This window comes from Halichoeres trimaculatus, unplaced genomic scaffold (assembly GCF_033239565.1).
Source record: "Halichoeres trimaculatus isolate MK-OKI-2021-1 unplaced genomic scaffold, fHalTri1.1 fHalTri1_scaffold_3, whole genome shotgun sequence".
In the NCBI taxonomy this organism is placed as follows: domain Eukaryota; kingdom Metazoa; phylum Chordata; class Actinopteri; order Labriformes; family Labridae; genus Halichoeres; species Halichoeres trimaculatus.
In genome coordinates, this window is record NW_027437181.1 from 37,712,190 (window position 1) to 37,739,819 (window position 27,630).

The 27,630-nt window shown below is 44.1% G+C and overlaps 1 protein-coding gene across 2 annotated transcripts in view; it reads right to left on the bottom strand.

Moving 5' to 3' along the window:
- Window positions 1-14,679: 14,679 nt before the first annotated feature.
- Window positions 14,680-27,630, bottom strand: part of lrrk1 (leucine-rich repeat kinase 1) — an 88,891-nt gene continuing 75,940 nt past the window's right edge. For both annotated transcript variants that reach the window (XM_074666169.1, XM_074666170.1), the window contains 5 exons: window positions 24,927-25,124; window positions 22,661-22,875; window positions 21,991-22,455; window positions 21,188-21,289; window positions 14,680-15,533 (listed from right to left, as the gene is read on the bottom strand). In XM_074666169.1, coding sequence (XP_074522270.1) covers window positions 15,356-15,533; window positions 21,188-21,289; window positions 21,991-22,455; window positions 22,661-22,875; window positions 24,927-25,124 — 1,158 coding nt within the window. In that variant the 3' untranslated portion in view covers window positions 14,680-15,355. The remainder of the gene's footprint in view (window positions 15,534-21,187; window positions 21,290-21,990; window positions 22,456-22,660; window positions 22,876-24,926; window positions 25,125-27,630) is intronic.

Sequence of the window (27,630 nt, forward strand, 5' to 3'; positions counted from 1 at the left end):
AACAGCTGTTCACCGCAACAAGCACACAGGCACAAACAGAACACAAAGCCCATGGATGTTTACCACAGTTTACAATTTACAAGCACGCTTCACAGTGAGGTTTCAAGTTTCTATGAGTTAATGCTTTATTCAGCTGGACATATTTGGCAAAAAAAAAAAAAAAAACTCAGAAATAAATAGGTGAGATCCGGACCTTGCTGACCTCATACCTGGCTATGGCCATGCAGCTAAAGTGTTGCACGGCACAGCTTTTATTTACAGATCATCCACAGCAGTGACACCCTGAGGCCATGTGGCCTGGAGCAGTTCCCCTCTGTGCCTCCTCAGTAATCCACATTCCTTAGCTGGTGTTCAGGTCCAGGGTTTTGACTTCAACTGCAGCAACCCAGATTGTACATTTAATTAAAACAATAAACACATCATATACATCAAATAAAGCAGCTGTGAGTAAATCCTGCAGGACAGTGTCACTGCAGAGTTAAAGCCCATTGATGCTCCAGTGGACTGTGTGTGTAACCCCCCGCTAGTGTTTGAGATGGAAGCCCTGCAGGGCTGCAAATCACCACCGAGATAAGTCAACACTCTGCTTTGTGTCTGCTGCGGAGCTGTAAGGCAACAGGGCACAGCAGGATCCTCACCAGCAGTGATGTCTGATGGGTCCATAAGACAGGTCCGTGTCATCAGAGCAGGAGCAGCGCTGTGTTCATGTGTTCATGTGTTCATGTGTTCATGTGTTCATGTGTTCATCTGTTGAGTTTAGAGAAATGAAGTCAAAATGTCAAAATTAAAAGCGCTGCTTTGCCTTCAGAGTTAGTTCTTGGATTTCAAACCTCAGGCCACTGACTCGCACCTACAGGTGTTCTGTTTAATAATCACTCTGACTTTAAATTATGGAGCCAGAGGAATGACTTCAGCGTAAACACCCGATGGAGTAAGGATTATCCCCGAGGTAAACATGCATCACCACCAGCACTGAGGTCAGCGCGCTGTTTCAGTCCTCGTTGTGATAAGTGTGTGGTAGGGGGTGCAGACTGTCACACAGAGCTAATGGCTGCTTTGATGGATGGGCCTCAGACATGTTTTAAAGACACACATGGAGACAGCGGGGCCTCAGTCACACATGCTGAGCCAGAGGCCCCAGTTTACTGCAGTCACTGGTGTGTGTGTGTGTGTGTGTGTGTGTGTGTGTGTGTGTGTGTGTGTGTGTGTGTGTGTGTGTGTGTGTGTGTGTGTGTGTGTGTGTGTGTGTGTGTGTGTGTGTGTGTGTGGAGCCTCTGCACACACAGAGCACATGTCTGCATTTTAACATTTCTACCAGATTAAATAAGAGTGACATGACATGTCTGGAGAGCAGAAGATGTTGTATCAGAGAGGACCTGATGGTCTAAATTAGGATGGAACAGACAGTCTTAGACCAGGAACATCATGAACTGGACTGAGAAGAGTCTTGGAGGTATTTCTTCTCGTCACACTTGGTTTAATGTGCTTATTTTAGAGATGGGGTATTTTACTCTTGTGGAGTTTATTCTGTCCCTCTGAGCCTCGATAGTATCTTTAAAGTGTTTACGACTTCAATGATCTCCATTTTTTTCTCCCTGGTGTTTTAGCTGCTGTCTCTTTAAGGCTCCCCACGCCACAAATCCCCTTCCCTCTAATTGGCCAGCCGCGATTACATCCCTCTGCTTCCCAGCAGCGCGTCCCCTCATGTCTCTGTCGGCTCTCCATGCAGCCGCGTCTCCGCTGCCGATCCCTCACTCCATACCAATGAGCGGTTCTACTGCTTCCAAGACTGCCAGGGGGTCTGCTGCTCTGTGACACTCTCTGGAGCTGGCGCTCAGTCTGGCACTTCGTCCCGCTCTCCAGCTGTTGCCTCCGACCCAGGCTGCTTCCTCCTGTCTTCTCATCCTGTTGGCTCCACAGCTGCACTCCTTAAATGTGCACACCGGTGTCTTGATTGCAGCTGCACACCGGTCTCTCCTCAGCCAAATCAGGGGGGGATGCGTTCAGGGCCCGCAGGAAACACAAACACTAAAACTTCAATAAAATCCATGCAACTAAAAAGGTTAAAACTGACCCTGTCACACTTGGTTTTAAAGCCAAAATACCCCGACACAGGTGCCGCCATTGTGCAGCCAGAGACCGTAGAGAATCTGAGTGGAGCTGGCTGACAAAAGAGTTTTTCTTTTTTTTATTTGGAGAATCTAATCTCTTCTTGGCCCTCCCTCCTGATATATGTCATAATTTCCCTATTTCCTAAAGAAAAACTACACAAGAACATCAGCTGTCAATTATCGTTAAACATGACATACAGTCTCCTTTTTAACCTGTCATAATTAAAGAAACACAACACAGCCCAATATCATCATATCACCACAGCAAAGTGTGGTGTTTTAATTTTTAAAGTTCGACCACAGCTCATCTGGAATGACCAGGGAGACAGAGTTTTTGACCTATACTGCAGCCAGCCACCAGGGGGAGCAGTTTCTGTGGGGATCTTGATTTGAGCTTGACAAGGTGATTGTTATTCTTCTTTTGTATGGACTCTTTGGTGAGGACAGACAAACCTAGAGCAGAATCAGACTCATGTTGAAGAATCATTTGCTAAGAACAACACAACAAATGGAGTAAATCCTTAATCCAGTGGGTTATACATGCCTGCTTCACCTGCTTCATCTGCTTTACCTGCTTCACCTGCTTCATCTGCTTTACCTGCTTCACCTGCTTCATCTGCTTCATCTGCCTCATCTGCTCCATTTGCTCCATCTGCTTCATCTGCTTCCTGTTCTTTACCTGCTTCACCTGCTTCATCTGCTTCATCTGCCTCATCTGCTCCATTTGCTCCATCTGCTTCATCTGCTTCCTGTTCTTTACCTGCTTCACCTGCTTCATCTGCTTCATCTGCCTCATCTACTCCATTTGCTCCATCTGCTTCATCTGCTTTACCTTCTTCACCTGTTCCCCTGCAGGGAGGAGCCAGATGAGATTGTTCTGGCACCAGGTAAGGACGCCTCCCTTGGAGGTCTTCTGGGCACGTCCATCTGGGAGGGGATCCTTAGGTAGACCCAATTCATAATGGAGAGTTTATATCTTTAAGACAGTGGCGTTTTCTCCCGGAGGCCAAGGGAAGCCATGCTTCCTCTCTTTTTTCAGACTCCAGCTGTGTTTTAACGAAAACCCTCCTTTTTAACAGTTTCGATAATTCTTCTGTGTTTCATCACTGTCATCTCTTCCTTATTTCTCTCCTCTAATTATTGAGCACTTTACAATGTGTAAAACAGCGCCCTCCTAAATTGATGTGTGGTGAAAATATGATACTGCACACTGTTGTCCGCGAGGAAGCCAAGCCGAGTTGGCGTCCCTTGGTGAAAAAAAACAAAAATGATTAACCAATCAGATGAAGCTGGGGTCATGACACTGCTCACCTGTGATTGGCCAAGACTGTGTTAAGGGAAGCCACCCCATCTTTGGCCTCAAACCAATCAAACCACAGTATCCTCATCATCGTCAAGCCACTGAATGAAATCAGGGAGATTAGCATGTTACCAGTGTGCACGAAGCGGCAGGTTGTGCGTTTGAGTGGGCGGTTGAATGAATTAATAAGATGTTTAAGATAAGTCAAGAGGATCATGTACATGTGTGAATGAGTGAGAGAGCTAAAGGGCGTGTGTGGGTGTTCAAAGTAAGTAAAATGAGCGCTCTCTGGGCGCTCTAACAGGTCGTTCCATTACATGAAATAGCGATACAAACTGCAACATAGTCTTTTATGTACCCCACTCCCTAAAAAAAATACAGATTAGAGGCTTTGTCTCATTTGGCTTCCTCAAAAAAAATCCCCACGCCACGCCACTGCTTTAAGATGGTCCTGGAAGGCCTGGGTATCCCCCCCAGAGGAGCTAGAGGAAATGTCTGGGGTCAGAGGTCATCGGTCTTCATTGACGACATTGCTGTCCTGCGACCTGGACCTAGATCAGCAGTGGAAGATGGATGGACTAACCACAATTTAAAAACATCAACAAACCCAACATTCATTATAACGCCAAGGAAAACAAAGGTTTCTGGATCCAAAAAACACTGACGAGTTAGTGGATGTGGCATGGAAGACAAGAGAGACTGAGAGAGAGGTGAAGAAACACACAGACCAAACAGACACTGGTGAAACTGATGAGAGGACTCAGACAGGAGAGAAAGACCGGGGCAGGCACACAGGGAGCAGCAGGAGGGGCCACTCTGGATCAGGACTGATGGGATGATGACTGTAGGTGTATCTGAGCCATGGTAACCTTAAAAATACAGCAAGTTACACTACAGCACCAAGACTTTTACTGAGCAACTCACACACTGTGAGACTACATCAGTTTTTACATTAAAGTGATACTCCGGGATGGAACAAGTTGGGTCTTATCTCAAGGTTTAGAGCAGAAATTACTCCTACAGCAGTGTTTTTGTGCAGCAGAAGCCCAAGGCGCACGCACCAAACACCCCCTCCCTGCTCCTCTGACGGTTTCCTCTGCACTCAGACGGGGCCATATTTTCTTTGACCAAAAACACAAATAAACGGACTCCCACCAAAAAAATCTGATATTGGTCTGCATTCACACTTTAGTTAGAGAATTTTCAGCGCGTTACTTTCACACAAAAACACCGCTAAATAAGGCTCTAGTTCTCATCGTGTCTCTTCGTCCTGGCAGACTACCTGTGTTTGTTTATATCTGGCACGCCGTGCGGGCGCGGACTGATACACTAAGCGGCGAGCGCCTCGTAGCCAGCTGTGGCTCTGCAGTGGAGGTAGCCCCGTTTTATGACACGATGAGAACTAGAGCCTTATTTAGCGGTGTTTTTGTGTGAAAGTAACGCGGTGAAAATTCTCTAAATAAAGGGTGAATGCAGACCGATATCAGGTTTTTTTGGTGGGAGTCCGTTTATTTGTGTTTTTGGTCAAGTAAAATATGGCCCCGTCTGAGTGCAGAGGAAACCTGCAGAGGAGCAGGGAGGGGGTGTTTGGTGCGGGCGCTCTGGGCTTCTGCTACACAAAAAAACTGCTGTAGGGGTAATTTCTGCCCTAAACCTTGTGATAGGACCCAACTTGTTCCATTCCGGAGTATCACTTCAAGGTCTTTGAGGGGAGCAAAGTCTGTTTCCGGTTGAACATCTAACTCTGCAGGGGTTCTTCCAGTAATGGTGTCAGACAGAAATATCAACCTGAGCCTGCAGGGGACAAAAATCCTCTGTTTCACCAGGAACCCACAGGAACCCTCAGAAACAGTTTCAACACTCCTCGGTGAATCACATGTTCCAAATTTACCCAGATCCCCAGCAGATGTTTCATTAGACCTGAAAGATCAGATCATTCAGATCTGAATGACTAATGGTGAGGGTTTGTTGTGCTTTTTGTTTCTAACAAGATCAAATGAACATGAAAAACACAACTCTCTGTGCCGGAAGTTTCGGCACACACTGCTCCGTAAACATGATCTAGTCTATTTGGTCCATCCAGCTGGTCTGTTTTTATTCTCCACAGGCTGAGTCAGGAAACACACACCGTGCTCCATCCTCTCCTTCAACCAGAGATTATTGGTTTTCATTCAGTTTATTTCTCCTGTTTTACTGCACACACACACACACACACACACACACACACACACACACACACACACACACACACACACACACACACACACACACACACACACACACACGACAATGGCTCTGTTGTTTCCTTTGTGGTTCAATGTCCCAAGAAGGAGATTAAACTTACACAAGACTGATCAGTTCAACACCTTGTGTATGTGTGTGGTGTGTGTGTTGTGTGTGTGTGTGTGTGTGTGTGTGTGTGTGTGTGTGTGTGTGTGTGTGTGTGTGTGTGTGTGTGTGTGTGTGTGTGTGAGGCTAATTAACCATTGTTCTTTTCTTTTAATTTCTATTTCATTTTGACCTTTTGTTTTTCAGTTTCAGTTTTAATTTGTTGTGAAGTCAGTTTTCCAGTTTGTATCTTTAGAAAAGCTTAGTTTTAGAGCAGTTTTTATTAGTTTCAGTAGTTAAGTCTTTTTTCAATATGGGGTAACTGTCAAGGGTTAGATTAACAAATGTCATTAAAAGCAGTGTGTAATTAAAACCCCAAACATCATTCCATTTTGAAAAACATATTCAGCGAGGACAGTTCAGTCAGGACCACTTTGTCAAAATAATCTTTATTAACTTGCAAAGTATTATTTGGCGGTATGGTTCTGTTGTGGGATTCCCTGCTCTTCCACGTGCTTGCGTGGAAAGCCTGAGGCAGGAAGAACACACCTTCCTGCCCATCACCAGCCATCATGAATGGCATAAGCAGGGAGCGTAGCAGCAAAAATAAAACCCCCAAAACGACCACACCAGCATTCCCGGACTCTCGTTCAAAAGTGACAGGGGCTCTCCTCCCTCCTCCTGATGCTCCTCTTCTATCTCCCTAGGTTTTGGAATGTTTCAAGAGAACAGAAAGGTAATGACTGTGGACTCTTACGTCATTTATGGTGAGGTCTGAGAAGGATTTAAGATCATGATTCTGTAGTAAATTCTCCGCACCTTAAGAACCCATAAAAAGCAGTGAGGAAGACAGTTTCTAACAGTGAGTCTGTATATGACCCGAAGCACCCATTCCTAAAGTAAAAGATTAATTTGTGCAAAAGTGGAGGAATGAAAGGGAGACAAATGTCATTGCCTTGTGGTTTATCTTTTAAAGCTGTTTAGGAGAAGCTTAATGGATGGATTTTCTGGTAAGCTGTAGGTGGACAGGTCTGAGCAAGGCATGCGAAACTGGACACCTGCTAGGAGGCCTTTGGTGGAGGACAGCTGCATTTTTGGGACTCAAAACAGGAACCAGAAAGGCACAAACACTGGGAATATTTATTGGAAGTATGCAACAAAAAAAGAGGAACAAAATGCTCTGAAATAGGACCATGCAGAATCATACAACTTTAATGCAGATTTGCTAAACCAGAGCACATGCTGTGAGCAGCTGAAAGCATGTATGTCAGCGAGCAACCTTATTATCCAATCCTAGAATGTGAGCTGCATGAATAAAGTTCCTCAGCACGGATTCCCAGGATATACGCCTTAAAAATCTGTTTATAAATGGAATACCGGTACGTCGTTTGTTTATAATGTGGACAGCTGCTTCATTGTCACAAGAGAAAATAATTCCCTTCCTAGACCAGAGAAGACAGCTATAACGATTGGGTATATTACCATTCCAAGAAGAAGCACTAGCTGGCAGAGATGACAATTCTCTTGGCCATGCATCAGCGGACCACTGGTTATCAAAGAACCCCCCGAAACCCAAGGAAGGAGCTGCGTTGGTGAACAAACTAATGCCCAAAGAAGAGTCTGTATAATCGAAAGAAAAATGAAATGCCATTCCATTTCTCAAGCAGCAAAGACCAGAACCACAACTCTAATCTGCAACTTTCATCCAGAGTTACTGTGTCATGTAGCTTTCAAGTGATTTTGAAGCCTGGATATAAATGAACAGCCTTGAGGAATCACACGCATGATGAAATTGAGATGACCTAGCAGGGAGAGCAGGTACCTTTTTGAAATGGATTTTGGACCTTGGTTAATGGGTGATATGGGAAAGGAGTTTTACCCAGAGGTCTGACATGAAACCTTTCCTGACTTTAGAGTCAACAATTCCAGGCTCTTCCAGAGCAGACCGCAGATTACGCAGATTACTACATGTATGTGATACTTTAGGCAACCACAACAAACCAGCTAATAAATCCTTGAATCAGGCCAGTTAGAACAGAAAATAGAATAGAAAATACTTTATGTATCCCAAAGGGGAAATTCAGGAGTCACAGCAATCAAGAAAACAAAAGTAAGAAAGTGTATAGACAGTGCAAAAAGGTCTACAAAAAATAGATGACGACGGCCCGTCCACCACTCTCCAGCCCAGCCAGTCTCCACCTCCACAGGGTCCAGGACTGAGCCTCCCCAGAAGTCTGTTCAGTCTCTGTCTCCTGGATCTGCTCACAACAGGTGAAGCTCCTCCAATGGGGGGCCGGCGTCTGATGTCAGCTCCGTCAGCCACGTCCGTGAACAGCACGATGCCACTCTGCCCTCCGGCAGCCCCTCTGCCGCTGGGCTAGCAGGGCTGCCTCGTCCATCCCACCAGAGATAGATCCCACGTTCCCAACAACGATGGATGGAAGGACAGGTCCACGTCGTCACCTCCCAGCTCACACCTGAGAACCAGCACGTCGTCCTCACCTCCTCCTCCTCAGCTCGAGGGAAATCATGAAGCCTTACACTAGTTAGCATTGACATGCTACAGGCTGCTAACAGCTAATTTCACATGTAAACAATGCAGCCATGGATACATGTAGGATCTCCAGACAAATACAGGAGAAAGGTAGTAAAAATATCACTGAAGCCACAAAAAGTTTGGTGTCCATGACCAACAATGAACCATACAAAGTGATGATCCACTCCAAATACAAAGATGACGAAAAAGAGACGAAAAAAATTACGAGAAACGGACAAAGAAGAGAGAGCTGCTGCAACAGGCAGCTACTTGGGCAGCGCCTAGCAACGAAAAAAAAAAAAAGAAAAATACCAAAAAGGTTACCAAATAATTCTAACTTCTGAATGAACATAGCAGCCTTGGCAGCCTTTGTGGTATTTACAGAACAGAGTTCCACTGTATGTCATGGTGAGATCTGCAATGATGGCCAAATAAGTGTCTAGTTCAGCTCCATGGGATGGATAGACTTCGCAGATTACATCTCTGAACACACCAAAAACACCAATAAATTCTGCTAAAGTTAGAGTCTTTGAAAATCTAGGGTCACTATCCTTTAACATTATGGACACATCGCCACATCTACCACACGCTTATCTCTGACACCTGAGCACAGCAGGATTTTGACTAGATTGACATCATTACCTGCGAGGCTCTGGCTTCCCAGATTGCGGGAGATGACAGCAGCAAGGAGGAGGACTGGAACACCAGTTGATTGGGACTGCACTACCCAGGGTGCTGCGTGGTATTGTGATGCCGTCGAGGGGCATCGAAATGACGTCACTGGCCTGCTGAAGAAGGGGATGATGTCTAGATTCTTGAGTTCATGCTGGAGAGGGATGACAGCGTTGCTAAGATGGCGTTGTTTAGCTGTGCAAGCGACTGCTGAGGTCAGGGGTTTAGCTTTTTTGGCCAGCAGGGCGGAGGCTGGAGTCAGAGCGACTACTGAGTCCTGGGAGCAGGTTTATGTTTGCCGAAGCCTTCCGAGGAGCAGAGACAGGACGCTGCCAGGCGGGAGCTACGACGGAGAGAAGGAGCCCTGTCTTTATTGATGGCTTCCTCTGATTCAGAGATTTGATGAGGCTCCATCACAGGAAGCAGGAAGGAGGGTGGGCTAGAACTGTTTAAATAGCCCGCTCTGAATGCAATTTTCCAATAGGAAGCAGACACAGGAGTCAGCCAATCAATCAGCAGATCTGCACCAATGATGACAGCTAAGCTGCGACAGCTTGACGTGGTGGTCTGTCTGAAGTAACGCTACGCTTGATATGAACATCACTCTAAACACAACAATAAAACGTGTTCCTCAGTGTAACTCTGTCTGTCCACTAGGCCAACGGTAAAACACACTTAAGAGTGAGTTTGTGACTGACACAGAGAAAAAGTGAAGAGATTTTCTATGTAATTTTTTTTTTTTAGTTACTGTCATGTACTAAACTCACAATACAGTTAAAGTTTCTTAATGTTTTTTTTTTTTTTTTTTTTTTTTAAATTTTCTTTCAGTTTATGAAAATGTTGGGTTTTTTTAACTCTTGTTTCCATTTTAGTTAGTTTTCATTAACTTTGAGAACCCTGCTTGAGTCTGGGTCTGAGGTCCTTATGCTGGCCCCCTGTCTGTCAGAGAACAGGTTAAAATTCTACTGATGGTCGATGAAGCTCTGAAAGGTCTTCTAACCTCAGAACAAACCATCCAGACCCCTCAGGTCATTTGGACCAGGTCTGCTCTCAGTTCCCAGAGACAACAAAAACACCCATGAAGATTTCTGTTTCATGGCACAACTCTGCACTGTGACTATAATTCTTAATTTTAGAATGTTTTATTTTTTTTATTTTTTTATTTTTTTTTATTATTTATTTTATTTTTTTGTTTTATTTCCTTTTTTGTTTTTTAGTTTGCTTGACTATTTTTTTTTGATTGATTTTAAATGCTTTCTTTCAGTATGTTTTTGTAATGATTGTTTATATTGTTGCCAAAGTGTGCAAATGAGAAACATGCAGCATGATTTTTTCTCAGACTTATAGCTGGTGCATGCTCCCTCACTGAAGCTTGTACTTTAATGTCCTCAACAGTCTGAATGGAGGGAAATAAAAACCGGTGAGTGGACATCAAAAACAGTCTGAACTCACTAAGTTTTAAATTATGTGTTCTGGAAGTGGAGACAAACATCAAACTATCATGGAGCAGATCTGTCTGCTTCACAGGTTGGACGGGCCTGTGAGAACTAACTCAACAAAACTAAAAAGGTCACACTAACTTCTCACAACAAGAAGGAACTACTCATTCATTAAATAAAATGAGAAAGCGCTGTGAGTGATCGGGACACCTTTCACTTTTATATATTTGTTCGTTTAAAATGATTTAAAACCAGCACCAAAGTGGAAAGCTTGAAATATTTGCAGCAGTTCAGAGTGGATTAATAATCCAGACCATAACAGGCTGTTAATCCAGGTCCCACTCTTTGACAGAGGATAAACTCACAGAGACGTGTGTGTGATCCAGCCTGTGGTCATGAGCAGAGCTGCTCTGAAGGTCTGCAGAGGTTAAACCAGGACTGTTTATGATTTATTCATATCAGAGCAACAGAAGGCCGAGTCTACCTGAATGACAAAAGCATCATTCATGATACGAGCAGAGCCACCGTGCTGGCCTCTAAGCAAACTCCTGGCACCAGCTGTCATTTTTTTTTTTTACAGATGGCTGCAGGTACTGCAGGGAGAAAGTCTCTGTAGCTTCCTGTCTATCAGGATCATCCAGGGTCAAATGTGTGAGATGTGTTAAAGATTGAGCCCTTAGTGAAGATATTTATACTGCTGTCAAGTGAAATTTAATCAAGTTAATCACGTCTATTCTGTGCTTAAACATGATTAAACACGTGTTTCCCTTGGGCTTAATAAAGTCTACAGATAGAAAATCTATCTATTGAAATACTTAATTTTGTTTTATGTAGAGCTGCTTAAAAAAAAACCCAACTCAATATCTAGAGTAATTTCACATTTTCTTAAATAAAAAGGGCAAAAAGTTGCACAATGGACACAGGGAAGCTGGCTCCTACTGATAAGGATCCCTGACAGGGTGAACAGCACCCTGATGCTTATTTTACATCAGCTTTAAAGGGATGGTTCCGTTTTTTTGAAGTGGGGTTGTATGAGCTCTATGTGACCACTAAGGACATTAGATACAGTAGAAAGTTGTCTCCTCTCCCTCAGTAAGACACAAACTTTAATCGATGGTGACGAGGAAATAGACGCTAACAGGGAAATACCGTACCAAATTCAAAGACTATTTTCTCTGCCTACAAGAACTAAAATCAAAAAGTAATACCACAGTCTAAGAGTACGCTACATAAAATATTTTTTAAGTGCATTAAGTCTTCGGAAATATAAACATTTATCCAGACCTAACTAACTGGTCATGTGTCCTTCCGCACAGCGTTAGTGCGCTCCGTCCCCCCTCCTCCTTTCAGCTGTAGGGAATATAAACAAGCTATGCTTCGGGTGCCGGTTGTAGCCTCGTGTAAGTTTGATCCAGTATTGTAATTCTTTTGTTTGTACTCTAAGGATTGTGAGGCAGTGTAGGAAATTCAAAATGAGTGACTATGACAGTAACAATGAAGTTCCATTCACTTTGGAACCAAAAGGATACCTGTATGAACCGGAGTACACAGAAGAAGAGCTGCTACAGATGGCGACTGAAAGGAATACAGAGGAAACATCCACGGACACTGGACATCAAGATAGAGTCGGAAATACTCCGTGGTGTAAATGTCTGAGCTGTGACTCAATGCCCACGGATGCTGAGTGTTACTGCTGTCACGAGTGGAACTTGGTTACAGACACTCTTCAGGATTTGTCTGAGGAGTGAGGACACTGCTGGCTCTCAAGCCGTCTGTATAACTCATCACACAGATTTCCCTGCTCTTCTGAATTCTGGAGTGTCCTGTAACAGCAACAACAACAACAACAGCAACAACAGTCTGACAGCAGTAACACTCAGCATCTTGATGTCCAGTGTCCGTGGATGTTTCCTCTGTATTCCTTTCAGTCTCTATCTGTAGCAGCTCTTCTTCTGTGTGCTCCGGTTCATACAGGTATCCTTTTGGTTCCAAAGTGAATGGAACTTCATCGTCACTGTCCTAGTCACTCATTTTGAATTCCCTACGCTGCCTCACAATCCTTAGAGTACAAAAAAAAGAATGATTTGATTTTAGTTCTTGTAGGCAGAGAAAATAGCCTTTGAATCTGGTACGGTATGTCCCTGTTAGCGTCTATTTCCTCGTCACCATTGATTACAGTTTGTGTCTTACTGAGGGAGAGGAGACAACTTTCTACTGTATCTAATGTCCTTAGTGGTCACATAGAGCTCATACAACCCCACTTCAAAAAAACTGAACTATCCCTTTAACTTAAAGAGGGGTATTATGCTTCCCCATGTTTTAAACATGGGTTTGAAGCAACAATGGTGGATGTTCAGTCTGAGCGTGTGCAGATTTTCAAACCTCTGTGTGTGAGTCATGGGCTCAATCCCAAACCACCCCCTACACACTACCCCTTCACTACCGAGTGTCACTTCAAATGAAGTCACACTCCTGGCTGTGGAGGGCACTTCAATTGAAGGGGGAGGGTATAACCATTACCGGCAGGAATGGGAGGCCCTCTTCACTTCACCGGAACACGGAAAACCTCGTCGCCATGGAAACAGAAAGACGCTCCCCGTGAATGAATGTTACGTTGTGGCACAGATTGCGAGTCGCTATATCGCTGTCCAGGGTTGATAAGGTTGTATGTTTCCAAAATACGCTTAGATTGACACAGAGATAACAGTGAAACATGTGGATTTCATTGGGATAGGGCAGATACCTGCTCCCATGCCTACTGCGTGTGTGAAATGAGAATCATTGCCTGTTTGGAGCTGCACCGTCTGTCTCGTTTTCCTTCCTCTTTACAATCATACAATCGGAGGCCGTTTCAATGACAGGAGATATATTATACTCTTAATAATTTGAAGTGATCCCACATGTCTTTCAATGCTATCACCATCTGACATTTCCAGTTAAACAAATGAATTAATACTGCAAACTGCTCACATTTTAGGTGCCAGGGCTTAATGATCAAATCAAACGTCAGCATAGAGTAAGATTTGCTTGTTTCGTTTAATCTCTCTAAACCACGCTTCTTGTGAGTTTCTGTTAGTGTGATAGAGGTGTGGGGAACATACTTTACACATGTGGCACTTGTTTCCTCCTCTATTTCGCTGTTGCACTTCCTGTCAAAGTGAGCATCGATGCAGGCTCGCTGTTGAAGGGCTGAACAGTCCACTCCCCCTCCGCACTACGTGGTTTGGGATGGCCCTTAATGTGGCGGACCCTCCGCGAGAACGCGCAAAGGGAGGGTTAGTGTGTAGGGAGAGTGTGTAGGGGGCGGTTTGGGATTGGGCCATGTTGTCTAAAAATACCAAGATTTGCCCTTAACTCCACTCCGAACAGGCCAATCAGAGTGAAGGGGGTTTGTGGAGCGGGGGCCTTAAAGAGACAGCAGCTAAAACAAAATGTTTCAGAGGCTGGATTAAGTGTTTATATAAAGCCAAGGAGAAGAAAGCAGACTTTTTTAATTGAGGTTTAGTAGAGGTTGTAGCCAGCACATTTTTTTTTACACACTTTAACAATCTGTGTTTTCTTATCTGAGACTTTTTAAGCATCTCCTAAAATCTGTTCTTCATTCATTTCCTTTCTGAGCTGCACTCAGCAACAGGTCAGAGCAAGGTTTGGTTTTTTTAGACAGCCTTCTCAGTTCTTCATACCAACAGGAGCCTTGTTATTAGCTTCCTCCTCCCGTCTGTCATCATCAGAGAAGAGCCAAAAATGTCACCTGACTCAGTGAGTAAAAGAGAGGAAACAGATCTATAATAAGAGCTTTATTCAGTATCATGTTGTACACTGTTTAAAACAATCATTCAGATAAATAAACAACCTCTGCCCCAACCTGAGTCTGTAGCATTCAGCTCCTTACAGGCACCTGTAGGAGTGCAAAGTATCGACTCATTTAAAAAAAACAGCTTCCTTAAAGATAAAATGACTGAAGTATGCAAAACCTGGGACGAGGGGCACAGGAGCCGATCATTTCTCCACACTCTTTAAAATCTTTTCACTTCCCTTTCTTGCAAAGGGTCCAGTTGTGAGTGAACCCGAATCCCTCTTAATAAAACAATTCCCAGAGTTCATTTGAGAAGTAGGTGTGAGCCACGCGGGCTGTGAACACTCCCTGAGCAGACAACCTGACACCTCCTGCTGCTAATGAAGCATGTCAGCCCTCATGACTCAGCTTCTGACTGTGCAGAGCTTCATGCATCATTCCTGCAGATCCACCATGCATGTGAAAGCAGCGTGAAGAGGTCTGAGCAGTGACCATGAAAACAGACGCGCTAATCGACAGAGACAGCAAACCAAGAGCAGATTCTGTGTCCTTTATCTGCCAGGACCTGCCAAACTCAGCAGGACTGGGTTACAAAATGCTCTGTTGTGTAATGTTTCACAGGACACAGATGTCGGTCTGAGGCTTGCAGGCTTCTCTGGAAATAAGGAGCAGCAGCCTGCATGCAGATTCATATGCAAGGGGGGTAGAGATGAAGTGTGTGAAAGAGTCGGTGCCACTGCCATCTGCCAATCACAGCTGTTTCCCTGCATTACCAGTGCAATCTTTTTAAAAACAGTCATTACTCGTCCCTCAAGAATGTGTGTGTCCAGGGAGCAGTGAGCCCAAAGTCAAATGAGGGAAAACAAAAACAGACGAGGAACTAAGTGAGAGGCAGCAGCTGGCGTCAGCTATCAGACACCTCTAAACCGCTGAGTTAGAGTCCAGGAGTTTACCCCAGGACTCCTCCAGTAGTGACTCATCATTGGGACTTCATGATTCTGTATGATTCTGATCAGTTCTGTTTGTTTCTGAAGTATGTGGTGAGGGACAAACAGCTGTGCACAGCTGAACGCTCCCCCCTCCTGGAATACTGGCAGTCTGTGGCTGAGCACTTCCCCGGCTCGTCCCCCGTACAGAGCTGTGATTCTGCAGCCGGCCGCTGCAGCACAACAGCTACCTTCTTTTCCTCATGCTGGTCTCCAAGCGGCCCAGCTCCTCGTAGGACTGGAAGAAGACTTCCAGCTCGTGGTTTCCCCAGCCTCTCCAGACACACAGGCACCACTCCATGTTTTCCTTATGAAAGCCACACACAACTGTGTCCTTTGCCACTAGCGCTGCCTCCTCCAGGATCCTGAGAGAAAGAGAAAAAAAAGTGAAAGGGAGGGAGAGCGGCGTCTGTGAGGATGTAGTGCAGGGGCGGAGCTGAATCTGGCAACATCTCCGAGCGCTGCAATTAGCTCTTCTCAGAGGACGGTGGATGGTTCTAGGAAGCAGTAACTGAGGACACAAAAAGTACCGTAACACCAGGGCCACTGTTTGTCCACATGCTGGTGAGGAACTGACGCTCTGTACCTGTCCTCAAACCTCCTCTGGAAATAACACCCAACGCTGACTTTAATTTATGGAGGCTGTGACCCAAAGCATTCTGGGAGACAGGGGGGCTTTTGGTGACCCAGCATCCATGTATCACAAAGAACAACCCTGAATTATCTGCTTATGTTGTTGTTTCATCTTCCCGAGGTGTGTGATTAGCCTGTTAGGTGATATACAGCCGCATGATGGAGAGAACAGGGGATGGGATTTATTTTTGGAATATTTGAGATACAAACGACCAAAAGTTAAAGAAAGTTTTTGTTTTGTTCTTTTTTGTTCAGATCCTTTGAACTGTTTCAATATCATTGTCTCCTTCAATCACTTTCTGCAAAACTTTGTGAATCCTGGCTGATATTTCAGATTTACTCTTAATTAACCTTTTTAAACCTTTATCTTTATAACTTCTGTCTTTGGGCTACTTGTAGTTAACAGAACTTAAAAAAGAAGAAAAAAAAACTACCTTCACTTTAAGTCAAAACTTTTTCTCTTTAAAGTCATTCAAATGGCCCACCAGAGATTGATATTAAAGTTATACAAAGTGTTCAAATCTGCCATATTCCTCTCTCTGAACACCCCAATGTAAAGTCTTAGTGGACTCTCCTCAGTGTAAAGCTGCTGTGCTGTCCCTGATGATACGTAGAGGTAGTAAAGTTGGCTACGCAGATTAAAGTGGAGCTACAAAAGAATGATCCTGACCCAAAGTCAAGAAGAATAGAACAATAAAAGCACCATGGACACAACACAACATCACTTTTACAACGGTCCTTAAATGCAACTGCATAAGGGTGACCAGGTGTCCCACTTTGTGCGGGACAGCACAGCATTGTAATCACTTTTCTCATGTACTGCAAACTAGAGGTGTCCCAGTCCGATATTAATATCAAATATCAGATATCGGTCCGATATCAGCAAAAAAACAAATATCAGTATCGTATCGGAATGCATCTAAAATCTTTAATATAAGCAACCCATTCCAGACCCCGCTCCTGCTGTTTTTATTTGATTTATTTAGGTTATTTTCTGGGTCTTCTAATTATTTATTTTATTCAATTACTAGTATCTTTTATGTTTAATGTTAACATTTTTGCTACCCATTGGTTAATAATAAATGGGTCAGTTTTTCCTCATACCTACTGTTGCTGACTGCTGTTCTTTGTTTGAATAATATCACTTAATCAAGCCTTTTCTAACATGACAGACATACTACAAAATAAGTAATAAAACTATGCATGTTTAATGCTGATATTGTATCGGATTAATATCGGTATCGGCCAATACTCAATGCTGCAGTATCGGTATCGTATCGGAAGTGAAAATGTAGTATCGGGACATCCCTGCAAACTGAGACTATGTCCCACATTTGATTGGCTTTTGCGCTCCAAAGTGCAGCAGTCTCCTTTCTGAAAACATGATATTCATCCAGTAGTAAATAGGGCTATCACCATTGCACGACATATCATCTTTAAATGTACATGTGGTGTCAGGAGACAGGAGTTCATCAACCTGTCACCTGCGTCCTCCTTATCTCTGCCCACTGACATAAAAAACAAAGGCAAAAGCCTCAGACACTAAAATGCACATTTTGAAATTCTTTGATTCACAGCGAGTGTTTTGGAAACTTGATCAAATATTTCTCCACTGTGCATGGAGGTGAGTATGATGTGAAGCAACACTTGTCATGATGTCAAACCCACAAGAAATGGCTCATGCTGTAAACTAGGCCTTTTTGTTTTATTGCACACAGATTAGTCGACCGTTAGAGTTGAGAACATGCACTGAACACAAAAAAGACGGTACTCTAAATGTATACAATCACAATATTTCACAAGCTCTGAGAAACTTTAGGTTTCTTAGTTTAATTCTTTACAAGTAGATGTTTTTAAGTGATACTCTGGGATGGAACAAGTTGGGTCCAATCACAAGGTTTAGGGCAGAAATGACCCCTACAGCAGTGTTTTGTGCAGCAGAAGCCCAGAGCACACGCACCAAACACCCCCTCCCTGCTCCTCTGCCGGTTTCCTCTGCACTCAGACGGGGCCATATTTTACTTGACCAAAAACACAAATAAACGAACTCCCACTGAAAAAATCAGATGTCTGTCTGCATTCACGCTTTATTTAGAGAATTTTCTGCGCGTTACTTTCACACAAAAACACCGCTAAATAAGGCTCTAGTTCTCATTGTGTCGTAAAATGGCGCTACCTCCGCTGCAGAGCCACAGCTGGCTATGAGGCGCTCACCGCTTAGTGTATTAGTCCGCGCGCGCATGGCGTGCCAGATATAAACAAACGCAGGTAGTCTGCCAGGACAAAGAGACGTATGAGAACTAGAGCCTTATTTAGCGGTGTTTTTGTTTGAATTCTGAAAAAAATACATTACAGAAAAAAAATGCATCCCAAAAAAAAATGTGCACACAAACACACTCCTTATCCCACATGGGTTGTAAGCACCTATTGTAGCTCCTCTTCATCAAGGGAAAAATGTTTGTTGACGATCGTTAACCATCATAATTTTCACCAATGAAATCAACTTTGCTGCAAAAGGCTGCTGCAGATCCGAAAACATATTAAAAAAACCTCTCAGATTGCTCAGCTTATTAATAAAAATAATCTGCATCCCAAGTCAAACACAATTAAAAAGTTACCATCGTACAATGAACTTGAGCTGCCACCCCAAGAGCTAAGCAGCTAAGCCTGGCTCACACAACAGGATTTTAAAAATCTTCAAAGATCCTGAAATCGGGTTGTATCTCACACATAAGGAGAATCTTCACAGATCATCTTCTCTTAAATCTTAAGCACGCTCTAACAACAAGATTTGAACATACTGACCAGCACACACTACAGGATTTCACCGAGATTATTTAACCAGAGAGAGTGATGCACCACATGTGCTCAGTTGTTCGATCTGAGGTTTTTAGCGCACTGGTGGGACAGGAGGAGAGAGAAGCGGAGCTGTCTGCAGCGGTGCCTTTCATCCATTAAGCGCACGCAGAGGGACAGAGGTGAAACTGTTGCTGTATCAGCCAATAATGGCATGATCTCACACCGATCACTGATAAAACAACAGTTTGCTACTGTATGAAAATGGCGTGGTTATGTGTTATTTTTAAAGGCATTATTGAACTGGCTGGAGTGGGCCAGTGGAGCGCGCAGTCAGCTGACCTGGAGCCTTTCAGTTGCACTTTGAGCCGACGTTTGTTGTCTGTTGTCTGGTCTCTTGTTAGGGGGCTCTCTCTCCCTCTCTCTTGTCTGTTGTCATCCTCAGTGAGAATGAATATTGTAATCATCCAGATAAATATCAAACATGTTTGAAAATTATCGGGGCGGCTCCCACGAGTCTGAGAGACGATCGTGGGGCTGAAGATTCATCATTCACTTGAAGATAATCTTGCCCAAACCTATTTTAGTCCCCGACCAGATTTCTTCCCCGATTGTCGGGAGGACCAATCTTGGTTAAATCGGGCCAAGAATCCTGTAGTGTGAGCCAGACTATAGCAGGAAACCTCATCACCCCAGCTGACAGAGAGAATCCCCACAGAGCCAAGGTGATCTGAGGTAAGTCAAAAGAAGTTAACCAGTGCTGCTGCATCAGTGACATCTTCAGGTCAACCTTATGAAGGTCTATGTTCGGTCTGCCCAACTCTCTGTCACAGTTTCACTTTATTCTGGTGAAGCAGTGCCACATCTATTTAAATTACAAATCTAATTCACAGTCGTAAACTATGTTTTTGAACCAATCAAGAGACTGGTAAGAATGGCTCTGATGCACCCATAAGGTCAGGTTTTATCTGATTTAAGAGTCCACTGCAATGACTCAGGACTTCTTTGTACCTCTCAGTCAAGATGAAGGACACATATTAAAACATTTTGAAGGTTTTCTTTCACTCATGCGTGACGGGGTAAAAGTGAGCCCTCAGGGAAGCAGGTGACAGGTTGAAGAGGGCAGCTACAGAGAACAGAAGCCTCAGATCCTTACGGGTCTGACAAACCCCCTGACCTGAGCCTTGACCTCCAGTGTGCTGCCTATACTTCAGGTGCTCCGTGTAATAACTACTTATTAAGGACCCTGCTTGGGGTGTCCCTTTTATTGCCTGCTGCTAACAGGCCAAGCCCCTGAGCAGAGGTTCACACACATGCTCTTTCTGCAGAAGAAGAGCAGCTGCTGGCTTCTGGAAAGACATAATTACAGACTCTGGGAAGCAGCATAAGGTCATGATGAAAGATCCTGCTGAGCTTTATCCATTCTGCAGCGCTGCATTAATACACACTTCTTTTACTCTTCCTGTTCTGGTTCTGGAAGGGAAAACAGCTCCACGCGTGAGGAAGAAACCACACCGTGACCCTTCAGAGGTAGATTACACCACATGCTGGACTAACTAAAATACAAAGATCAGTCAAAGCTGCATCAAAGCTTCACAAGACAGAAAAAACAGAGTATGTCTTCATCATATCAGAGCCACTCGAATTGAGCCACATGCAACTGACGAATCCAGAAACATGTCTCATTTCAAGATATTAGGAGACAAAAATAAGTGAGGTAAGAAGAATGTGCTCGTCAAGTTTCTTGGAATTAGAAACAGTTTCTTACTACAAGAAACTTTTCTCTTACCCCATTGGGAGCATTTCAGACCTCAATTTTCTCTTGAAATAAGACATTTTTCTGCACTGGCCAGGTGAATGTGGCTCATATTAAGTCTAAAAAGACATTTCCTACTGAAAATAAGACATAAACAGTTAGATTTAATTTTTTTGCAGTGCAGGTTAGAACTACACCAACGACTGACCCACACACACAGGTGTCTTCTGGTACCCCTCCAGCTACCAGCCTATCTCACAAATTTATTCTGTTTGGGAAAAAATGGGGAGCAGAAATCCCCTCTTTAAGGTCTTTTTATAAAATGACACAATTTTCTTTTTTTTTCCCTGAACCACTGCATGAGACTGACATTTAGGTGGATAAAAAGTAGTTCCTCTCCATCACTCTCTGTTTTTACCTGCACTGATTCCATCCTCAGTCTGGGTTCACTAATTTGCCTTTTTTTGGGGGTGATAATGAGAACAGCAGCTATCCGCCAGCAACCACTAAAAATACAATGTGACCTTGTTACATCACCATCTCAGTCTCTGAGCAGCTACTGACAGTCTGCATGGGAAAGCAGGCTTCACAGCACCTTCCTGGTAGTTTCAGAGTTGATTGATATGATTCAGTGCGCCATTCACACTGAGACAAGAGTTAAACCAGCGGATGGTGGACTGCTGCTGCCCTGATCAGGCTCTTACTCACCTTAGGGACCGCAGCCAGGGCCACTGAGACAAGTTTTTAATAAAGTTTAAGAAAACAAAAGTGAATTTGAGAAAATAAATCAAAAACTCAGTCAAACCTCTCGACACACACACACCATCAGCTCACCCTAAAGAAGAGCATCCTGGAGGACTGAGGACTGCAACAACACGCCCCTTCAGCTGACCAGCATGGCACTGCATCTCAATGACCATGATATCTCCTCCACGCCTGCAAAACAAAACACACACACACACACGGAGTACATATGAGCCTGTGAAAAGTTTTTTTTTTATTCATTGCTGGTGGAAAGAGCGTATTGTGAGCTCCTTCTGAGAGTACAGTTATGGTTCAGTGATGATGAATTTTGATCCAGCTCAGGCCTGGACTAGGTCTTTGTCATGCTGCTGGGACACACTTATGTCTGTGTCACTCTGCAGTACTCCTCCAAAATACGTGTGCAGTGTTGTCTGTATGAGCGCCTGTTTCTTACGTGTTTCTAATGGTATATCTAAGATGTTGTAACTACTACGAGACAGATGTCTGTCTAACATGAGTCTGGTTCTGTCCGAGGTTTCTGCCCGTTAAAGGGACGTTTTTCCTTGCCATTGTAACTTGCTAAATGCTGCAAAGTCCTGTACTCATGGTGGATTAAGATAAGATAAGACTCCTTATCTTGTCTTGATGTTGGGTTTTTATTAACATTAACGGGTCTAGACCTGTAATTGATTTATTGATTATCGTGACAGGCCTAGATATGGGACTTGTATTCATTTTGTTTGATCTGTTAAGATCCGCTTCATGGAAATCTATTCCAATGTATGTATGCTGTCTTTCTTCTGCTGTCAATCAAACCTCATCACACCCACTTCCTGCTCACTGACACTCTCCTAGCTCGTGTCTTTGTGTTGAGTTTGTACAGTGATCCGTACCTAGGGATCCACAGAGTACCGTTCACTGACAGAACTGTGAACGCCTGCAGCTTTGGTTGTGTGGGGATGAAAGATCCTGCAGAGTTCACATCACACTCAGGGTCAATGGATGCCTGCTGGTCCTGGTCCTGGTCCTGGTCCAGGTCCCTGTCTGTCTCCTCCTGGTTCACAGATGGTTGCAGACTGCTGCTGGTGACCAAACCCAGGCCTGCTGAGCTGGAACTGTCTAACCTGGGCAGCTCCAGTGAGCTGCTGGATGAAACCGAGTAGTAGTCTGTCAGCGAGTCCTGATGCTGGATGATCTGAGTCCCCGCCTCCTCGCTGTAGATCAGTGTAACCTCTCCATTAGTCTGCTCCTCATGCTCCTCCTCATCTGTGCTCTTCAGATCAGTGGTTGTCAGCCTGGACACTGCTGCTGGACGCCGCACATTGAAGATGTCCCGAAGAGGATGGCTGTCTCCACAGCTGGAACAGAAACAGATCAATGATGACTCTGAGGGAGGCTGAATCAGGGTCATTGTGGGTACAGACTGACATGGGGCAGGTGAACTCTAATGGGTTTCTTGTTCAACATGAAAGACTTTCAAACATATCACTTGTGCTGTCACACAGCTTCACATGTTGGACTGATGAGGCTCTCAAACACTCATCATGGTCCAGATCCACTAACCAGTACTGGGCACACAGCTGGTAGGATGCAGCATGGTAGAGCAGCAGGGTGTTGGTGTGTTCATCCAAAGTCCAGACCGCCTCCTCTCCCCACAGGCTGAAGCTGGTTGTCATAGATACGATAGAGGACATGGGGCTGGAGGTCTCCACTCTCTGAACGGCCTGAAGACTCTGACAGTCAATGACCAGCAGACCCGGACCGTTGGAAAACCACAACTGAGGAGCAGAGGACAGGACTGAGAAAATGCTATCATTTGTTTTTCACAATTCTGTCATTTAAGACCCTGTGATTTAGGGCTGCCCAACCTGTCTTTAAAGAGGGCCACTTTGATTTAGTGCAAAGGACAGACTCTGACTGAGAGTTTTATTAACTGTGAAAGTAACATGTGCACTGCAAAAACTGAAATCTTATCAAGTGTTTTTGTCTTATTTTCAGTAGAAAATTCATTTTTAGACTCAATACGAGCCAAATTCACATGACCAATCCAGAAAAATGTCTTGTTTCAAGTTATTTAAGGACAAAAATGAGGTCTGAATTGCTCGTAACCAGTAAAAAAAAATCTGCCAATGGAACAAGAGAAAAGTTACTTGTATTAAGACATTGTTCTAGTCTCAAGGACATTTTCAAGCAATTTTTTCTTGTTCCATTGGCAGATTTTTTTACTGTTTACAAGCGATTCAAACCTCATTCTTGTACTCTGATAACTTGAAACAAGACATTTTTCTGGATTGATAAGTTGAAAGTGGCTCATATCGAGTATAATAAGACAATTTTTACTTAAAAAAAGACAAAAACACTTGATAAGATTTCAGTTTTTTGCAGTGTGAGCGCTCCATGTGTGAACTCTTTCTCTGAGTGGTTTCTGTAAAACCAGTCTCTCAGTGAGCTCAGACCTCATCTGTCCATCATCACAGATGAATGGAACCACAGCTCACCTGTCCCCCAGGTGTCTCTGATGCCAGATGATCAGTGGTTAGTTTTCTGCAGTGTTAGGTGCTGCGTAAACATCAATAAACTCTGCTTCTGACCACTGAACATGGTCTCCATCAGGGAGGAATACAAGGGAAATATGTTAGGATGGTTTTATGGCAGGATCAGGATCTGAGTTTAACCAGGATTGGTTTTCAGATTCAGAGGCTGAATTTCAGTGTACCCCCTAAACCCTGAGCTCTGAGCCCTTACAGACTTAGGACGCGGTCACACTGGCAAACCATGCCACGCTTGAGCAGGATTCACTTCTCTGCTTTGGCATGCTTAGGAGAGGTGGGCTTCGGCACTGTTTTCTTCATGCACAAGCACAAGCACACGGATAGCGTGTGCGATCCATGACATGTGATCACCCCGAGTGCATCTCTCGACAATCATTTTAAACAAAGCTGGTTGTTAGAGGGCTGTGTCGGGCCAAAACAACTCACCATAAGTCTAAAAGTCTCTAAAGTTGCAGCAGTGCTCTCTGTGTCACATTGTGCTGACTCTGATGAGATTGCGCTTCATGTAAACAGACGCTTCACAATGACGGAGGCGGGCCATGCGCGTGTGAGATACCCGCTAAAGGGGTAGTGTGACTGCTGGCCGTACTCTCCAGCTGGGGAAGAGCTCTGCCGGGGGCAGTTATGCTTAAGCACGGCACGGTTTGGATGGCCAGTGTGACCGTGCCCTTAGGATGCGGTCACCCTGGCCAACCTTATGCACGCTTCAGCCCTAAAGCACGTTTGGAATGGTCAGTGTGACTGCAACCATGCCGTGCTTAAGCACAATTCACTTCTCTGCTTTGGCATGCTTCAGAGAGGTGGGCTTTCGCATGGTTCCTGCAAGAGCACAAGCATGTGTGATCCATGACATGTGATCACTGCGAGCGCAGCGCTGCGGGGGGGGGGGCAATCATGCTTAAGCACAGCACGGTTTGGATGGCCAGTGTAACCGCACTCTTAGGATCACCTAGAAAGTGACTGAGTGCATGAGTCTGCTCAAATGGTGTAACTGGGATTGGGACAGCTTCTCACACAATCTGCATGTCATCTTGTAGCTCACCTGAGCAGCAGAATGAACTGTTATTGAAGAAGCTTTAGATTGAAATAGTTGACACTTTGCCGATACGCTCCTATAAGTTAGAACAGTTTATCCACCCAACTGACAAACCAAAGAATCCAGGAAATAAATGTTCCTATAACTCCACACTGCTCTCCTGCATCATTCCTGACGTTTCATCCAGGAGCCTTCTCATCACATTATCAAACAGATGTGGATCAAGTCTATTTGGGCTCACCTGGGATCCGCTGCCCACGAGAGCCATGCTCCTGACTGGGTAGGGTCTCTGCCTGGGATCTGAGTCCTTCAGACCAAACACCGTCTTGTTGAAGGTGTGTGAACACAGGTATGTCTCCCCCTCCAGAGGAAGGTCCTCCACCAAGCTGTACACAGCCACCAGGCCGTCAGACATCCCAGCAAACACTCGGCCCAGGCTCTGAGCAGGAGGACAGATATTTGTCAGTGGATGAGTGAGAGTTGTCTCATTAACATTTAGAATATCAGCTCCAGAGCAGGGTGTTCAGGGTTATCTCATTCACTTTTTATAAAGTTTCCATTCTTTGTTTCCAGGCTGTCACAGAGTTTGGGCCCTTTACCCACCAGTAAGAGATGCAAAAAAGCTTTTGGAGAAAACTACACCAAACTAAATCTAACCCTCATTTATCAAACGTGCATACGCCAGAAAAATGGGTGTATGCTTATCCCCACACACAGATTGGCATTGATTAATCTGAACATGGGCGTCGGGCACGCTCAAATCCCACGCCAGGTCTGAGTTTGCGTATGCAAGTTTCATGTCAGTGGAGGAAAATCAATGTGGGGAGGAGAAATATGAGATCATATGACCACAAAAAATTTCAGACAGAAAAATTGCTGTTCTTAGATTAATATTTAGAATGTTAAATTAGATATGACATCAAAATTGTTTCTAGCATTTCATTCTTCTTCTGCTGATCTGTAAAATACATCCCTGTGAAAGAGCAGTGTAAGATGTGTTTCCTTTATCCATGTACCTTAAAAAAGTAAAAAAAAGAGGCTGTTATCAGTTTTTAATGCACTCCCATGTCAATGATAAAGTCTCTACAGTGAACATCCAGAGGACGCTGGATCAAACTTTCAGCCTGTATTTTTTAAGGAAACTGTATTTATTTCAGGATTTACTGTAAAGATGATTATGTCACTCCTCACAGTATTATCAGATAAATGCAAACTGTGTGTGAAAAACTAGCTTGCAGTATTGAAAATGTTTTATTGTCTGCATCTGACACAGTGCAGGTGGGTCTGTCTCTCCGTCACTTCTACCTGAAACTGATACAGATCCAGTGAGAGCTCCACTCCCTCTAAGTTTATAACATGTTCAGGCTGGAGTCTGCAGCTTCTTTCAGAGCTCAAACACATTTTTTAAAAGACAACTTTTCATGTTTCCACCTGAACGGAAACAATCAATAGTAGTGCTTCTAATAGTCAAATGTCACGGGTTAGTTAATCAAGATATAAACGAAGGGTGGGTCACTTAAATGTTTAAACTCTGCTGTATTTTGGTTTGTCACATCCAGGCTGCTGAATCACTACAGTGATTTCCTTTCCGGGGGTTTTTTCTGACTTGCTCTAATTCCACTTTTCCGACTGCCAAACAACGCGGCGTCATTTCTTTCAGGTTCATAAAGGTATCCCCTTGGCTCTGTGCTAAATGTAAAGCCATCTTCATCAGTGTCGTAGTCAGACATGTTATCTTGAACTTTTTTAAGTTGACGGCGACAACCCGCACCGGTCAGCTAGCCTGGATGCACCATGCAGCGCAGAGATACGCACCAGAAAGTAGTGCCAATCGAAATCAGAGTCTGATTTTTTTTCAGTTTGCAGTTTTGTGATGCAAATTTATCACTCTTTTGAAAACAATTTGTTTTGAGATGAAAAACACTTTATTTTCGTGACCCCAGCCATGTTGCTGGACTACTTTTGTCTGGACCAAAACTGCACCAGATCTCTGGTCACAGGACGCTGACTGGGGTAAGTCAGCGCTGATGCACGAAACTACAGATGAGGATGCCATACAGGTTCATGTCAAAAACCCCGAACTATCCCTTTAAATATTTAGGGGCATGTTATTTACATTTCAATTGTTTTTAGCTGCCATATTTATCAACACATGATCAGGCGAATGCCATGATTGGCCCTGGTACGCACGTTTCATAAATCACACATGAATGTTGCCGTGAGCTCCTCTATACATTCAGATCTGATTGAAAAGAGGGGCCAGTATATCATTATTCACCTTGTAAGCCCAAAAATATGTCCCATTTCAAGATATTAGAGGATGATGGTACCTAAATGCTTGTAAAATATGCCAATGGGGTAGAACCATGGACTTTTTCAGTGTAAGACAGAAACACTTGCTCAGATTTCAGTTTTTGCAGTGTAACTGGGTTTGATGGACCCAGTTTGATGACAGTGAGCCCGTGCAGACTCAGGCAGGAGAGAAGCAGGAGAGGGGTCCTGAAGCCTGAGTGGAATGGACTCAGGAAGTGAAAGCAGCCAGAAATCTCACTCCATTCCTGTATGGTGATTGTTCTTCATCTGGATTCATGATGGAGAGACTGTATGCAGGAGCGCTAGGCCTGTCACGATAATCAATAAATCGATTAACGGAACAATAAATAAAAACGTCCCCGGTAAGTTTGCCAGCCTTGATAAACTGACACGTGCATGCATGTTTGTTTTCCTCCTCTCTTTCCACCAAAGAGGCTGAATGAGAAGATGGCTCACTACGTCTATCTTTCCTAACATCGGGGTGCATAGGTTCTATAGCAGATTTATAGCGGAGTGAGCATCTGTCAAAAATGCGATCTTTCGGGTGAAGACAGGGCTGCTCGCGCGTACACACGGAGAGAGCTGAAGCAGCTTCCTGAGGGGTAAGGAGGAAACACACGCTAATATGAGTG